General features: G+C 36.3%; 2 protein-coding genes across 2 annotated transcripts in view; both read right to left on the bottom strand.

Annotated features, from left to right (window-relative positions):
- LOC134847972 (peroxisomal targeting signal 1 receptor-like) overlaps positions 1-18,175 on the bottom strand; it is a 199,633-nt gene that overhangs the window by 154,252 nt on the left and 27,206 nt on the right. The gene's annotated exons all lie outside the window — the stretch shown is intronic.
- Positions 6,428-16,213, bottom strand: LOC134848142 (uncharacterized). The gene is made up of 11 exons (XM_063865502.1): positions 15,718-16,213; positions 14,682-14,892; positions 14,257-14,382; positions 13,795-13,963; positions 13,262-13,423; positions 11,011-11,144; positions 10,095-10,348; positions 8,670-9,305; positions 8,184-8,375; positions 7,689-7,841; positions 6,428-7,027 (listed from the first exon to the last, which is right to left on the bottom strand). Exons 1-11 carry the CDS (start codon positions 16,162-16,164, stop codon positions 6,914-6,916), a joined length of 2,598 nt encoding a protein of 865 aa, XP_063721572.1. The 5' UTR covers positions 16,165-16,213; the 3' UTR covers positions 6,428-6,913.

Below are 18,175 nucleotides of genomic sequence, written 5' to 3'. Positions count from 1 at the left end.
TTTTATCGGATTTATTTACTGGGGGAGGGGGAAGGGCTATAATGAAAAGACCCAAGATGGTTTATCACTACATACAATATTTAGAGCAGCTAGATCCGTCAAGCAAAGATACTTTGGTGTTTGGTCTAAATCTTCAACAAACTAAAGCCTAAAAGAGCTTTTTTGACACTAATTTTATCTAAAATTAATTAGTTGTTCGTAAAAATACTGGTAGCACAAATCATTAAGAAACAATGTTAAGTAGGTGTGTATGGGGGGGGGGGGGCTATGGGATGAGATGGAACAAAAAAATTTAAAAAAAAACAACTAACGCAGACTTTTCTTAGGTGTTTAGAGTCCCAGAAAATGACAATTTACTTTTTGTTGCTTAAGTAGATGCCTATAAGATGAGATTCATCAACGGAAAAGTTGATCGAAAACTTTTCCAAAAATGCAAATCTTCTAAACTTAAGGTTGGCCTTTGAACTTAAAAAAAAACAATTATAAAAAACTAACCCGTAGGAAGCATTGTTTCTTAAATATAAATTATTATATTTATCGCATTTATGTTTTTTATGGCTTTTGATGGTCTGATTACAGAACCTTTTCTGCTCGTGGTTGTTTCTTGGTCTGATTAGCGAGCCACTTCAGCTCGTGTTTTTTTTCTTGGTAACCGCCAAAAACAAAAGTTTTGAAATCCCTCCAAAATCCAAAGAAGGTTGCCAATTATTCAAAAGAAACAAATAGTCATCAGCATCACTAACAAAAAACATTAACGCTGCTATTGCTTAAGTGTTTTCCTCAATGAAGAATTGAATTTTTTTTCATTTGTTTTCGAGCAGTGTAACTTATTCAAAATTTTCTTTGATCTTCAGTCACGAAACAAATTATTTGCAGGCTTTAAAGATTTCAAGCGATAAAATGAAACACCGGTTTAAACGGATAAATTTTCTGCACGTTTCTGGCGTTTTCTTTCTTTCTCTGTACCATTTAGGATAAAAGGCTGAACCATGAGAAAAGATCGATGAAAACCAATAAGCCAAATAATTGTTATTATAATATTTTTTTTTGTCGTAGAATCTGAATTTGAGTCAGAGGTCTTCTGAGTGCTACAGAAACCTCAAAAGCAAGACGCATGAGAAACTTATAATTAATATTTTGTATTAAGTATTTTTGAAAGAAAGAAAAATCAATAAGAGTCATTTTCTTTTCTCATAGTTTAACATTTAAGGCAAAAAATTCTGTAGTATTTCAACTGGAGAGGTTGCATGTGCTCAAATAACAACAACTGACTTTAAAAAAAGATCAGCAGGGCATTTTGAAGCAAAGCTGAAAGGCTGCAGGGTTAGTACTTACACAGAGGCGAAGCTGAGCTTCGCACCACTTGCAATACAAATGAAGAAAGCCGCCAAGTCTGAAGAAAAAATTGATAAAACTAGATCGATCAAAATGAATCAGGCTAGTTTTGAAAAAAGATGCACAGACAATCCAAAAAAATTACAAAGCGGTTACAAAGCCAAAAAATCCTCAGCAAAAACCCTTTAAGCCGAAAAAAATCAACAAGACTCAAATCTAATACAAAGTCCCTTTCCTCCTCAAAATTTATAAGCCCCCCTCCTCCTCAAAAACACACACCAAATGAAACAATATAAAGCCACTATTCTGATATAATATAGGCGAAACCTATTAAGCCAAAAAAGAATCGAAAAAAAAACCGAAAAATAAAATAAAACAAATTAAGACTAATGAAAAGTTATTAAGTTTCCCTCACCCTCAAAACACAGAAACTATTCCACAGATTTTTTGTTGGTCGAAAGACGCAATTTAAGGCCAATAAATTGATATATAACATAGCCCGAAATCTATCAAATCGAAAAAAAAGAAAAAAAACGACTACCTTTAATACGATTCAAAATTATGTCACTAAGCTGATAAAATATAAACCGAAGTCAATTGGGGCAGTTACGCCTGTAAAGTTTGATCCCAGGATTTTTGCCGTTTCACGCATATTTGTACCTTTCAGGCTTAGGCTAAGTGTTCCGGTAAAGCTGAGAAAATTGATGAACATTAAACTAACTGAACTTAAATTTACCATTTCTAATTTGAGCAAACTGTGAACAAAATGATTAACTCAAAAAAAGTCTAGTAACCGATTGCAACACCCTTTGCAATACCTCGTCTTAGAATAAAATGAAAAAAGTTGATATTCAACCCGCATATGATATCAAAAAATATAACAAGGATAGCCGTTTACTGTGCAATTAGAATAGAATGTTCCGACCATAGTCTTATAAAATAATTTTTCTTTCAAGTTAGCGTTGTTTGTTTCGCGTGGTGTGATAAAAGAATCTGAACAAAAAACTAGAAACTAGGCATATGTGAACCTATTTCTTTATAAAGCAACCAATATGAAAAACAGTTTTTTGTAGAAAAATTACTATAAAACAAAAAAAAACAGTAAGAAAAATTTTTGATACCTAATAGGGCGCTAAAATTTCCAAAAACTAACTTTACTTGGGTGAAGTTAATATTTGAAGGCTGAAATTAAGCATAAATAAGCTACTGTAAGCCTGCTCACTCGCCCGAAATTAGACGAAAAATCAAAGTTTCCAAACTGGTTTTTTCTCGACACTGCAATTTTTTTGAAAAATATTTAATGTCGCTCGAATTACGAATGAAAAGTCTCTAATTAGATACTTCACTCGACCCAGTCCGATGATTATTAGTGGTACCTGATTTTGCGAGGAAAACAAAAAAATGGAAAAAATTAAACAACTGTTTACAAAGTTCCTTCCCATTTTCAATGGTCGGAACAATAATATTAGTTTGAACTGCTAAAAAATTCGTGTAATGACCCTTGAAAAAAATTAATCTATGGCTTTTTGTAAAAACTAGCCGAACTTCAGAAACTGGATCAATATGTAAATTTCTATATGAATAACAAAAAAGAATATCCGCTTTTAAATTATAAGTCAAAAATCAATTCATAATTAAACGTGGCGAGCGAGCTTCTATCGATGAATTAACGTAGAAAATGAAGTTTAAGATCCGGACCGTCAAAAAAGAAAAGATTGAAGATTTTGTGATTTTTAATGAGATCAAATTCACTCTCTTGATGATTAGTCCACAGAGTTAGGTGCCATAGAAAAGATTGACTCTAAGTAAGACTTTCATCAGAGAACTTGTCTGATTAAAGTTTTCCATTGCTTCTCAGGTTTCATCATAAAACTTGGCTATTACAATAAAGTTTTTTGAGACAGAGAAGCGAAGCTGCCCATCGCAAACACAAGCAAAAAACACCAAAAACTTCTTTTAATAGAGTAAAAAAAGAGCAAACCTGAAAACAAAATAAAAAAAACTTCTATGAGAAATGAACCTAAGTCCTTGGTCAATCAAGTTTCTCAGTTACTTGCACTGCAATTGTGCCAGTAAGGCCTATAGATACCAAAGACAAGCTGAAATGAAGCAAAAAGGAGCTTGAAAACGCAGAGCAACAACTTCATTGAATAAATTGCGATGTAACAAACAATGATAAGTCATCCACAATGGTTTTGCGTGTAAGAAATCTGAAAGTAATATTGTTATTCCAAATTGTGTATAATTTATTCATCTCAAGAATTCCAATAAATATACTGATTTTGAAACTTTCTGAAATTGAGTTTTTATTATTGTATTGTATGAAACAATTAATTTTGTGCGTTTCCTTTGATTAGAAAGAAAAGCTTTAAAAATTACTTATCCAATGTCAAAACGGAATTTGTTGTGCCAAAATGCAGAACAGAATTTATGAAAAGAAGCAATTCCCAACGAGTAGTAACATGAAACTCACTGCCCGCTTTTGTAAACGATATTGACGAATTTGCTGCATTCAAACAAGTCTTGAAGACTGCATTCTTCTGTGAGGCTTTGTTAGCCTTCTACCACTCTAAAGCTCAAGAAAGAGTTTCAAAACCAATCATCATCATCATCATCACCATCATCATCATCATCATCAAAACGAAGGCCATTGAATAGCCAACTCAACCTTTTAATTTAAAAATTACACCAAAAATAGCGCTAGTTTTGCAGCTTAAATCAGAAAAATCAAAAAATCTATGCGGTACGACACTACGCTCCGGTCGCTTAAACACTGGATCAAATAATAACAGTTTTCGTTCCGCTAAAAAATCTACAAACAAAATTAATTTTTGGATTTTTTCGCTACTTTGAATTTGTTGTTGTCTGACAGCGTAATTTTTCTGGAAAATCAGATGAACTTGAAAAAAGTCAGTTCAAACACAAGAAAAAACCGCAAACTATTCGGACAAAGCAGCGTGAATACCAAAAAAATATCTATTTCACAATTTGGATTTTTATAATACTGCATTGTTTGGAATAACCTCAAAAGCCAGGATTCCAATTCTTACACAGATAGTAAATTCTACTTTGCAAACACCAGCCATAAATTGTCATGAACTAGCCTTCAAAAGGTAACAAAAAGACAAAAAAAGAAACATAATTAATTTTGAAAGCAATTCCCTCCAAAAATGGAACCACAGACCTCAAGCATCCAAGTCATCTGCCTACACGACTGCGATACTGACGCTTTGAAAACCTAAACACTTGCGTTTCACACAAAAGCGATTCTGCACTTCGCAAAAAGCAAAAAAAAAAACGTCTAGAAAAAAACGTAATTGGGTCAAAAAGAAAAAAACGTAATCGCGTCAAAAAGAAAAAAAAACAGCCAACAGACAGTTGTAAAATAAATAATGAACGCAAGAAAACAAATACTTTTAAACAAAAACATGGCAAGTCATTAGAAGACAAACTTAGCATCGGAAAAAAATTACCAAGCGGTAAAAAAACCGCAAAAAAGCCGAAAAAATCAACCAGACTTAAGACATGTAAAAAGTTAAAAAACCCTCTCGCTCTTCAAAATGAACAAACAGAAAACTTATTTGCGTGTAATTTGAAGCAGAATGAAAACACTAAGCCGATATAATATAAGCCGAAACCTATTAAGCCCAAAAAACAACAAAAATAAAAAAAGCCGAAACAAAATTTTTGTCTTGAAAAAATAGAACTTACATTTTTATCAATTTGTGCAATCCAGAGCTGGGCATGAAAACTACGTTTAACTTGAACCGACTCAAAGTAAGGTCACTGAGCCGACAAATTATAAGCTGATATCATTTGAACATAAGAACTTCCAGTCAAGAAAACGAAGAAAATATACGAAGTCAAGAAACTACAAACAGAAGTAAATCGAAACACTAAGATCACCTTTGTTTAAAATGTTCCGGCAAAAAAAATTTAACGACGTGCCAACTAAACCCACAAATTATAAGCAAAAAACAATCCGACAATTTTTTCTGAAACAGATTGAAACAAATTGTCAGATTTGAACCCAGGACCTTTGCCGTTCCAGCCGTATTCGTTACCTCCTTCCCAAGTGTGCCGAAGACGCAAAGAAATTTGAATTTTTTATGAACCGAATTTATTGGTAAGTTTTACTATTTTTAAAGTTGATTACGTGAAAAAGTCTATTGCCCAATTGCAATAAACTTCCTTATCGCTTATCTTAAAATCAAAACCCATGTTCAAAATTAGAAGTCAATCGCTTTTTGTGATATTTGCACTTTTGCTCTTCGAAATTGGAGTTTGCTTTTCCTTTAACAAAAGAAATGAATTGAACTTACCAACAAATCAAAAGTCAAACCGCGAAAAATCAAATTTTAGCGTAAATTTTTTTTTCCAAAAAATCATCAAAAAACTATGTAAAAGTATTAACATCGTTCATGACACTCCCACCAAGTAATGAGTTATGAAACAAATAGGCCTCTACGGGTATCAAACCTCAGTCCTCAGAAACTCTGCCAAAAACTAAAATCGACTGCCCTACAGACCTGTGCCACTGTAGCTTACAGAAACCAAACACTTAACAGTAATGTGTTGGAGATTTCATGTTTTGCCGAAACTATGAAAAAGGGTCACGAAAATGCATTTTTTAATAGCGAAATGTAGTCGAATCGTAGTATAACGATATGCTTTCAAGCTGGCGTGTGTAATAACAGTTGGGAAATTTAAAAAGCTTACAGATGTGGAAAAAGAGCCGACATTTTCAGTTTCACTTCGGACTTGATCGTTCGGACTAAGGGTCGGCCCCTTCCCCTTAACATCTCGACACCCTCAGCGCCCCACTAAGGCGTTATGTTAAAAATCCTGGTAGAAAATGCTTGCCGAAAAATGAAAATCAGCAGAAAAATTTTCCAACAACGGCAACTTTGGCATACTTTTACGGAATTTTACCTATACAAAAAAAGTTTGTGTAAATAAGGTCCATTTATTTCGCTGTGAATTTAAATTTGATCGAACTAAAAAAAAAATTGAAGTTTTTGAAAATCCTCTCCCTCTCAAATCTTAGATCCACAACTAGCTTTTTTATTAGGAACTAAATTAAGCAAAATGATTCAACAAAATTGTTCAATTACTAATAAAGCACAATGCAGAGCAAAATCAATACACAAATAACAGCCTAATTGCAGCAGTTAAATTATTTCATTTTAACATTATACAGCAAATGCTTTGTGCTTCCCAACATTTTGGGAAGAAAAAGAGCTACAGCAAAAATACAATTAACCACAAATCACAACACTATCATGATATATTCCCATTAAAATCCTTATCATCATCAAAAAGATGCGATTTTTTTTCTAGGAAAAGGACTAAAGAAGGGCTATTAGATCCGTTTTGCATTCAATTGCGAAGTGAATCCGGTAAATTAAGTTTTTGTGGGATTTTCCAATCAAAGGTACAAAATTGCAGCCTGGTTGTAATAAATCTTCTACTTGAGTGCACAATCACTCAGTCCAACAAAAAATTGTTTTGAAAAAGTTTTAACCCAGCTGTTCGAAATCATTTCACGCTACTTCTGAATTGTTCGCGTCACTTCACTTCAGTATGTGTGATGTTGTGGTGATATTCTGTTTATTTCGCAGTTGAGAGCGAATCCTCTCGGCCGGGGACTCTTCCTTAAGCGACTACTGTACAACACTGTCCCACTCTCGTTCTGATCAAAAACAAAACAGTTTCGAGTTAAATTTTTGGTTGATGAAATGTTGAACTCAATAATAAACATAGCCAACTAACAAGTAGGGTTGGAAAAGAGTAATGAACGCAAGGAAACTGTAAAAAAAATGACTTGTTTTTTCGAAAACCTTCAACTTTTGAATTTCGAAGAAAAAAAGATGGAATTAAAGGTCTCGAAATTTATAGAAGAATTTATGATTGACAATTTTTAAATAAAATTAACAAAAAATTTGAGAAAACTGAATCAAATGGTAAAATTTTTATTTCGAGGGGAAATCTGATAATTAATTTCCATTTTCGAAATCAGAAGTCGATCACGTTTTTCGTGACTTTTACACTTTTGCTGTTCGATAGCGGAGTTTGCCTTCCTTTTAACAATAGAAATGATGCACTGAACTTAAAAAGAAATCACAACTCAAAACGCGAATAATAAAAAAAAAAAAAATCAGCAAGACCTATATAAGCGTACTCATTCCGTTCGTTACTCTTAAAAAATTTTTCTTTCAATTTCATTAACACTTGATGAAAAAAAAACATTTTAAAATAAGTTAGCTTCATTAAAAATTTAATACGTGTTCCTTAATATTGTTAACATTAACACCTGCAAGGAAAATTTAGTATCAAATTTATCATCTTCTTACGTCATTGTTTTTGTCGAGACTGTGTACTCTGAGTGAGAGTGGAGACCTCCCGGATGTGGGTGGCAAGTTGGTTGGGAGGGAGAGGGGCGCCAACACTGTCCCTCTTGTGCTCCGTCTCTCAGGGGTCATCTCGAAGTGGAACTTCTCCGCACCCTGCAGAAACAACAGTTATCTTATTTAATTATAGCAATCCCTTTCCATTAGTTGGCTGGCCAAACTGAGAAAATAGTTACTTTTTGTTTTACCAAACCAAATTGAACTTCTGATATCTCCTGAAACGACCATGTGAAACATCCTACTAACTATCAGCAAAAAAAATGAATGCGCCCCATACAATATTGCTGCTAAAATTGACAACAGTTCTCTTGTGAACTTTCGCCACCTCTCAAACACGGTGCATATAGGCACAAACAATTAAGGGCCGGTAGTTCAAAATTACCCAAATTACCTTGGGACTCAATCTGAAATTTAATTGCAATCAAAATGAGCTCTCGCCTTAAACGGTGACTTGCTATGGCCAGTTGAAATGTCTGTAATTGTGACAGGAATCGTTTGTATTGACTTGGATTCCATGCTGGTCCTGCTGACCACCACTTGGCGCATGTTCTGCTCGTCTTTCATTGGTCGCTGGAACAGAGTCGCCTTCCCCAATACTCCTTTGGGCGACTCATTTTCAGCCAATCTCACCTACAAAACCATAAAAAATTCAGAATCTTGAGGATTTCCAGAGATAAACTGCCTTCATTCGGTAACCCTGGTCCACTGTAAATCATGTAACTTAATCTGGAGGCACAAAAAATGCCAGATCCGAGAAAGCAAATCTGAAAAACCTGTCATAAATAAAACTCATTTCAGATCCAGTGCAACCGTTCTTAAAGAAAGCTTTTTGTGAGAAGAAAGGCGGTAAACAAAACTCTATACGGTAAACAAAACTCTATGCGGTAAACAAAACTATGTTTATTTATGAGTCAACCAACTTACGAACTCGGTCAGGCAGACAATATCAGATGAGTCTGAGTCACTATCTCGCGATGAGATCAAATCTCGCAAATCCACCACTTCACACTCTCTAGCCTCTTGCTTACTCCTCCCTCTCCTCAAGCCCTCACTAAACTGCTGCTTCGTGGTGCTAGACGCCGTTTCAGACTCATCCAAACTAATGGCTTTGGAAGATTTCGGAGATTCAGATTGCCTGGTCACTTTGAGGACTTTTGAGGATCCCGGTTTGTGGTTCTCTTTCGAACTGATGCTGACATCTGATGGGGACACACTGCTTGGTTTTGAACCAACGTCCCATTTTTCAGCTTTCTGTGATTTAGAATCTCTAACTTTCTCTTCAACAGGCTTCTTTATACTAACGGATTTTGCATTTACTTTAACCTCTTCTTTCTGTTTTTTAGACACACTTTTTAGCTTTGAGACAGGAATTTTATTCTGTTGCTTCGAACGACTTTGTGGTTCCACCTTTTTGGCTTTGGGTTGCTTCGAGAAAACATGCTTGTTACGCTTCCGTTTTCTCCCACTCGCTTTACTGGAGTCTGTTTCTTCTGTCTTGTCAATTGTGACTTCTTCACTTTTTCGTCTAGCTGCCTCCTCACTTTCAGAATCTGAGGGTACCTGCAATATATAAACTGTTTATATCTAGTTTATAAAACAGCCTATCGAAGATTGGAAAAGAGTAATGAACGCAAGTAAACATAAAAAAATGAATTTCTAGAACGATTTATGATTGGCCCTTTTTGATAACATTTACCAAATTTGAGAAAACTGGATCAACAGGTAAAGTTTTTATTCCGATGGAAATCTAAAAATTAAATTTCACTTTCGAAACTAGAAATCGTTCACGTTTTTTTGCGCCATTTCCACGTTTGTATTTGGAGAGTGCTATTTACGTCACTTTCAGCAGATGAATTTCAATAGCATTTCAGCAGATGAATTTCAATATACTTAAGTCAAAATTTTAAGATTTTTTCCTGAAAAAAATATCAGCAAAACCTATATAAGAGTCTTCACTACGTTCATTACTCTTTAAAATGTGGTTTCTAATAAAAAACACCCGAAAAAATCCATGACATAACCTACGTCAATTGAAGTGTTGGAAAATTGTCTAAAGGGCATCAACTATCATACGGCTAGATATCATACCTCTACCTAGAGATTAAAACGCACACTCACCACGGACGCTTATTAGTCACCAAACACTAGCCACAAATAAAGCAGAGAACAGATGCTATGCCATTTCCATATAACAGATGCTATAAAATTTCCAAATAAGAGAACACTTTTATATGCGAGTTAGGTTAGAAAAAGAATACACTACGCTGTTCGCTAGTGTAAACAAATAAACAACTCTATTTTTATAATAATAAGAACAACTAATAAGAATTTGTTGGCCGCAACTAGTACCTCGTCGTAAGATACATCCAATGGAGAAGAGTGGGAAGCTGAACTCATCCTACTCTGCTGCTGTCTGTCATTGTCCCCCTCCCCTTCGTCATCTTCGTCTGAACTGACCTCCACCTCCCCCAACAACTCTTTCGTGCCCCTCTTCTCAAACTCAATCTCATCTCTATCAAATTCTCTCTTGCTTTTCCTCTTCGTCTGTTTGTTTCTGCTGTTCCTCTTTGATTGATTCTCTCCGTTTTTCTGCTCTGTTGCTCCTAGAAAAAAAAGTGAAATTGGGAGCTTTTCCATAAAAAATATCTTCCAGCCTAGTAAGAAAAAAGCCCCGCCAAACTGTCATTAGCAGCCCAAAACTCCCCGGCTCACAAAGACACTTATTAAAAAAACATAGCACCAGGCGCGGATCTAGGAACTTCGAGGGGGGCCGGATTTTCAAAAAAAAATTAAAACTTTGTCGACCTATTTTTTTTAGGTTGACCAAATTGATTTTCTGAGCTTTCGCAAATAACTATTAAGACCCTAATTTGACAAAATTTTCTGCGCCACAGGCAAATTTGTGAAAAACAGGCCAAAAAGGCGTTTTTATGCACTTTTTGGAAAACTTCGACCAAAAAATCGCGTTTTCTTGGCGCGCGCTCCCCCTAAAAGTAAGCGTAGCTTGGCACCGAAGGCGCCTTTAGAAAACTTTACGGTCAGTCAGCCAAAAAAGGATATCTCAAATAGTACAAAGTGGGGACCCTTTGGGTTGGCAGGGGGTCGAACCCCTGAGGGGGGATCTGGGCGTCCTTCCCCTCATCCCCGCCGACCCCCCTAAATCCGCTACTGCATAGCACAGCACCCCAGGTATCTTATTTTTGATGTAGTTTGTTGTGGTGGTATGCACGTGGAAGTATAAAAGGAAATAGTCCATTAATTGTACTTAGTATTTTGCCCTCCTCTTCCGCCTGCTGTGACTGTGTGCTGTTATTGTTTATGACAACAGAGTGTAGGAGTTGTTTCATGGCCAGGAACTGCCACGGGAACATCCTGCCCACTGTCCTTCCACTCCCCACCCTACAATCAAACAAGACAACTAATGCCAACATATTGTCAACACGACCCCCCAAACATGTAGGTTTATCTTCGCCCCTCCCCAATATTTGATTTTTGCTCATGGAGGCAAAAACTAACATCGGATTCCATTGTTATTTTGACACACAACAAGACTGGCATCGTAGGAACTTAGGCTTCTTAAGAATTTACTAGAAAGATGTATTAACAGCAAAGTAGCCTGTCCTTAAATAGAAATTTTATGGATAGTTGCGAATCAACTCGAGTTTCAAAACAGCCAACAAAATATCGCTAACTTTTCAATATACTAAGAAAGAAAAAAGATAGAAAATCATCAATTATCAAGATTGCAAACATAGTCAACTGACAGTTTGAAAAGATCAATGAACGCAAAGAAATAGAAAAACAGAATAAATTCTGAAAAAATTTCAAAATTCAATCGTTAAAGTTTTTATTCTGCTGGAAACTTTTAATTATAAACGCCATTTTCGAAACGAAGTCGTTTATGTTTTTCGCGCCATTTCCACATTCGTATTTGGAGAGAGCAATTTACCTAACTTTTGGCAGATGAATTTTAAGTGCAACTCAAAAAGTGCAGATATACCTAAGCGGTAAATTATTAACAAGAGTTTTTAAGGCTGCTTATGAATATCATCCAACACAAACTTGGGAAAAAATCAAATTCCGTCTGTTCCGTTTCAACGTTTTGTTGGATTGCAAGTGTAGGCAATTACACTTCTTTCGCGTAAAATAATTTCGAAACTGAAGGGCGTGTACTAAAACGACCAAATTCGGGTTGACTCCAGCTGAACCAAAAATTAGCAAAAAAATATTGATTGTTTCAAAATCAACAAGGATTTCAAGACAAACATTCGATAAATTGTAAATGAGCTCAAAGAGGCAAAAAAATGATTGAATATCAAAACTAACCCAATTTCAAAAAACTTGATCAATAAATAACACTAGTCCGCAGGGAATTCTGAAATCACATCTTTTTGAGCCATTTGCGCTTTCGCAATTGGACAGCAGGTTTAGCCTTCTTTTTAGCATATTAATTTGAACTGAACATAAAAGTAATCAAAAAGCAAGTCGCGATAAAACAATTGAATGTGAACAACTTTTAAATTGTTTTACTGATAAAACATAGCCAACTAACAGTTGGAAAAGAGTAATAAACACGAGTAAACTGAAAAAAAACTGACTTGTTTTTTCAAGAGCCTTCAACTTTTGAATTTCGAAAAAAATGGATGGCCTTCAAGCTCTTTGAATTTGTAGCACAATTTATGATGGAGACTTTTTTGTTTAAATTAACCCAATTTGAGAAAACTGGATCAATACGTAAAACTTTTATTTCGCAGGGAAATCTGATAATTAATTTCCAGTTTCGAAATCAGAAGTCGATCATATTTTTCTGACCTTTACACTTGCTGTTCGATAGTAGAGTTTGCCTTCTTCTTAACAATGGGAATGCACTGAACTTAGAAAGAAATCACAAATCAAGCCGCGAAAACCCAAAACTGAGCGTGAAGAAAATTTAAAAACTTTTTGCTGAAAGAAAAAAACAAAAAAATCAGCAAGACCTATATGAGAGTGCTCACTACGTTCATTACTCTTAAAATCAACACGACATACTTAAGTGTCTTCACAACCATTAATTGACACTTAAGGAAAGGCAGGGTGAAAAAAATTCACCCAATCTTTGAAACATCGGACGAGTAGAAACAGTATATCTTTCACTGTAACAAAGATGTTAAAATTTTTTTAATGGATATCTTTTATGGCTATTTTGTTTCAAACTGGGTACGTGGTTTGTCTACAGGCAATGTTGTTCGAGATTGCTCGGCGGTCCTTGGTTTTCATTATATGTACGCTATATTTGTAAAAGAGCTCTTTAGCTCCTCTTGAGCATTTTACCTTAGCTTCTATTACTTCTTTTTTTTCAGTTAGGAAAAGTGGAGTGGAAAATTCGCACATAAAATTTAGAACCCAATAAAGTCTACAAGCAACAAATTATAGCCCCTCCTGTTTGCCATTTTTTTCAAACTGATTTACAACAATCGATATGCTTTCAATCATAAGTGGATACATGTTTTAAGACTGGACTAAACTGTATGACGTACCTGACTTGTAGTCTGTAGCACGCCTCTGTGGCGTCGTTGTCCCCACAGTCGGGACAGATGAAGCGGGAGTGGGAGAATGCCTTGGCCACACACATCACATGCATCGCCCTACTCCCACACACCGTGCACTTGATTAGACGCCAGTCCTCATTGTCCAGACACCTAACCAACACACTGTCAAAGTTGAAAAAAGAGCGAAACACTTAGATTTTAAGCATGAAGAGATATTTGAAATATATTTTTGCAATCTTAATAACACAAAAAACGAATGTAAGCTTCACTTCTTGTGTTTTTACATTTTTGAGGCCGATATTCCAATGTTTCCATTAATCCTAATTTATTAAATATATATATATGCATAAGTTTATGAAGGTTGACCTTATTGTAACCCCTTTCGAGCTAGTCAAAAGTTTTTACTCTTGTCAACAAAAGTTTTTACTCCACAGGATCATCGTTTTTGAACGTATATTGCATCTTATTCATACGAGTTACCCCATCTTTACAGCAAAGTTTCAACATGAAGCGTGACTTACAAGTCAGGGTCCGGGCAGTGTTCGTAGCAGCAGACTAGCTCGACTACCATTCGGTCATGGTTCTCGTAGGTGGGCTCCCTGGTAGGGATGTGGATGCCAGAATACATGGACACAAGCTCCTTGAACCTCCTCACATTCTGACAGAAGGGACACTTCAGGTAGTACATGCCTTCACAAAACATTACAAAACAAATCATATGATAGACTACACTCATTTATACAATAGTTCATTTAACAACCCACTCATTTGAAATAACATTTATTCACGTTCATAAGCAATACACGAACATCATTCAAAGTTTTACTATTGCAGTTTATATCCTGGAAGAACCCTAAGAACGCTGTTTCCTCTTTGGGTCGTTTATAGGCTTTCAGAGTATCTCAACCATCCTTGGCTCTTGGATATATAAGACTTTTTTTATAACCCTGTTAGTTCAAATGGGTCAAGGCGTTGTGACTGACCTGCATTGTAGACATAAGGCCGGAGACATGAAGTATGTAGTACATTTCCACAGCACTCTGCACAGAAAAGTCTTCTCTCTTCTCCCACGAGTGGCTCCACGCAGAAAGAGCAAATCTCATCCTCCTCTGGAACACACAAATCATTCTTAATCGTCTCACAATAACGACGCATCCAAATCTGGGAAATTCGATTTCTGAATAGCTAGTATTCCGGTCTTTTATTGTCTCCTCCTACGACTTCTATTACTAGTTCAGACCTTCAAAATCTATTTTAACCTCAACGTGCTCAATTTGAAATAAATTTTGACAAGTTGAAATAATCGTCTAAAATGATTTTCAAAGAGGGGCGATTAACAAAAAGCAGGTGGATTCATAAAAGGTTGTTTTTTAAAAAAAAAAAAACTTTGATTCAATCGTTTTCTAACCCGGAGGTGGAATTTGCTGTGGCTCAGAATGTAAGTCGCAGTAAGAGTTGTAGCAGCCAAAAAACTCAGTGATGCACTTATCGCTGGCTAGTGCACAGGGGAAGTGGAACATCCGTTTGCATTTCTTCAAACAGCATCCCACCACTGCCCCCTTCTGTCCACAGAACACACACACTTCACGACTGCACCTCCTGCTCTCACTTCGCACATCCTGCAAACAATGTGAAATATAAATAATTCTTTGTTATAGCTTATACAGTAATGGGACGAAGAAGTTCGAATTCAAGATACCGTTCTTCCTTTTTAGTTGTTATTTGTGCTATGTTCTCTTATATTGAATGATGGTTTGACACTCATGGTTCGGACACTTTTTTAAATTAGGATATTGTAACCAAAAGAGATATTCAAAATATCGTCGTCATTCTGAAAAGAGCCCACAAAAACTGCTGGCCCGTTTACTCTTAAGCGTTACGAATGCATGCTTGGTTTTCTAAGTGCACCTTTTTTGCTACGTTTTGAAAAATTTTCTTACTATCCTCATCTGTAAAAACATTTAAACACTGATGAGTTACTTTAGAAAACAGTTTTAAAATCCTCAACATTTTACAATTTAAGTTTCATGCGATCCAGAATAGAATGAAGTGCTATATAAACAACAAAATCACAAGATAAGAAATCAAAAAACTGCACTATTATTTTATGACTTGGTGGAAACACCACCGGGGTGTTAGCCCCACTGTTTAAGTTCTAGGGTTTGCACGACAGTTTTCACAAACATAAATAAAAGTCCATGAGCAAGGGTTCTGTTGATTCCAATTCCTTTCACAGTAATTCCACATGTATTGCAGTAATTACTCGCGAAGAAAATTTATAACAGTTATTACACGCATGTTTTCAGAGAAACAAATTGTTGCTGTGAAGCTTACGAAAAAAAACTTGATGATTATTTAAAGATCTGTAAGAGGTAAACCAAAAAATGAAATCACAATTATTAATGCTGGTGAACTTTGAGAAGTAGTAGATTGATGGGACTTACCGAGACTAGAAATCCTTTTAGCTGCAGAGTATCGTTTCCCTTTTGCCACAGATTACACGCACTCAACAGACACCCATAGTGAACTGAAGTCGCACTCAACTGGCCATACACTGAATTCCCTTTCTGTGCTTTACTGCTCAGCTGCTCTGGTCCCATCCCTAACTTTTTCATCTCTTCCGGGTCATAACAGGATAACAGCTCACCCCACAACATCTCATCCTCATTAGTTTTCTTGCACAAAATACACTTCGCTTCAGGATTGGTTTCTTTGAAGCAGCGCACATCTACCGGAGGAAGTTTCTGGCCACCATTATCTGCAATTTGTTCGCTGGACGAGCTTTGTTCATGTTTAGCTGCTTGTTTTGCCTGTAGTTCTCTCTGCTTCTCATTGGCAACTGACACTTGGAACAGCTCTGGTTTGGTGGATGCTCGACCGCTTTTTCGCATAGTAAACAATTTACTCAAAACCACAAAAACCTGAAACTCATGACTTATGAAGAAGAAGAAACACTTTAATTACTAAACACATTATTCGTTGCATTAGTTTTCTTTTATGGTAACAAAATTTTCAGTTTATTGCTCGCTCAGCTAACTTGTATGTATTCACCATAAATTTACCCTCCTCGCTGCCAAATTATGGCCGATCAAACGTAATGCCATATTTGCAAACGCCACCTCCGAAAAGGAGGCATATGTTTGTAACAGTCGCCTACTTCAGTCACATATAAGGCTTAAGAAAAATAGGCCCTATAACCATTGGCTCAAGAGTCAGGGACACTATCTCTTGTGTTTTTCTACCTCAAGAACGGTCGGAGCCAATTCGGTTCGCTTGCGACATGAGACTAGAACCCATTACAGCTTAAAGGCTACTACCAAAATATCCCCCCACTCTAGAAAATAAGAACGTTCCCATACTTAGGTCTCAAAATACCCAAAATATATGAACGCCGTTAAAAACAGGGTCGAAACAATCCGTCAAGTTACTTTTTATTGGACAGTGGAACTTTGATCCATTTCAGATGGATCAACCTAAAACTCGCCTTATCTCAACACAACAATCATAAAACACACTCGAGAAAATTAAATTAGGTACTCACATGTTGATGCACTCGAGTACAAGGAGTAATTAAATTGGTAAGCAACTCAAGAATTAGATAATATAACTAGATAAGTTTAATACTGGTCAGTTTTGGTAACAGAAGTAAATTCTGGCTCTAGAATTGGAGTTTTTGTATGAACCATTAGGACACTCAAGCTGTCCACCTTTCCATTGAAGGTTCACTCTAGTTTGTTCCGAATAATAGTTCTCTCTTCTTTTTATTATCTCTCTTCCTATTTCGGGATAAGACAGCTCTACTCGTGTCCTACTTTATATCTGGAAATTGCGAATAGCAATTTTCTGCTGTTTTTCTTGAGTATTTTCCCGCAATTGTAAATTCGGATGTTCTGTTTTTTCACTTTTTGTTTTCAGTTGGTACGAGAAAACTGAGCATGACAGGCTCCATTCGAAATTTTGAAAATTAAAACTTCACTCCAGAATTACGTATTTTCGTGTCTCTCAAGGTCAAACTTCCAGACATGACCGACTGGCACATACTCCCCGGACTCAAGATCGATGTCCTCATTGCGTGCTGTCTTTGTCAGTGAATCCCCAGAAGCCCGAGTGTCCCTCAAGATACAGTGCCAGTGGTCATTTACAGAAGTTTGCAGCAGACTTAAATTTATCTACCTTCCAAAATTCACAACCATATAAAATTTTCACACTATCGCTAAACAGCAATCAAAATCTGCACACACCTGCACCTATGAATTCTCGCTTTTTAAGCTGGTAATTTAAAATTTCTTTTGTCCTATTCAATCAGGAAATTGTCATGCAGCATTTTGATTTATATAATAGATCTAGCATATTAATAACAATATCTTATTTGTTAAAATTTCTTTTTCGTGAACCCAGATTTCATCCGAGTTCACCCTCGAGCCCCCTCCCTCTCAAGAATCAAGACTCTAGAAATTTCCTTTTGAGCCACTGGCTCACCTTGTGTTCTTCGCCCTCGAGGTACCCGATCCAGATACTTTTGACACTGTGATCTGTTCTAATAGTGCTTCTTCGTCATCGGAGCTGATCAAAATCTCCTCCCAAGCCTTCAGCTGTTCATAGGATCGCATCCACTCCCTTTGCTCTTGCAATCTCTTCGCTTGATTCGGCAAGCTCTTCACCTTCGACTCCCGGTTCAAACAGAAGGAATTGTGAAGACTCAGGTTTACAATCTTCGCCAGGTCCTCTTCCAGTATTGACTCCCTCGCTCTAGTGTTATCTCTGGATACTCTACCCACTTTTTTCCAACCCGTCGTGATCGCATTTCGATGGGTCAGCAGAGGTCTCTTGAAGGCATCTGGTCCTATCTCGGACTGGAATTGTCGATATTCCTTTTGATGTTTCCTCATGTGATCCTTCGTC

Source organism: Symsagittifera roscoffensis, chromosome 6 (assembly GCF_963678635.1).
Source record: "Symsagittifera roscoffensis chromosome 6, txSymRosc1.1, whole genome shotgun sequence".
Taxonomy (NCBI): domain Eukaryota; kingdom Metazoa; phylum Xenacoelomorpha; order Acoela; family Convolutidae; genus Symsagittifera; species Symsagittifera roscoffensis.
Note: the sequence above shows the minus strand (reverse complement) of the source record. Positions and strands in the feature narration are given on the sequence as shown.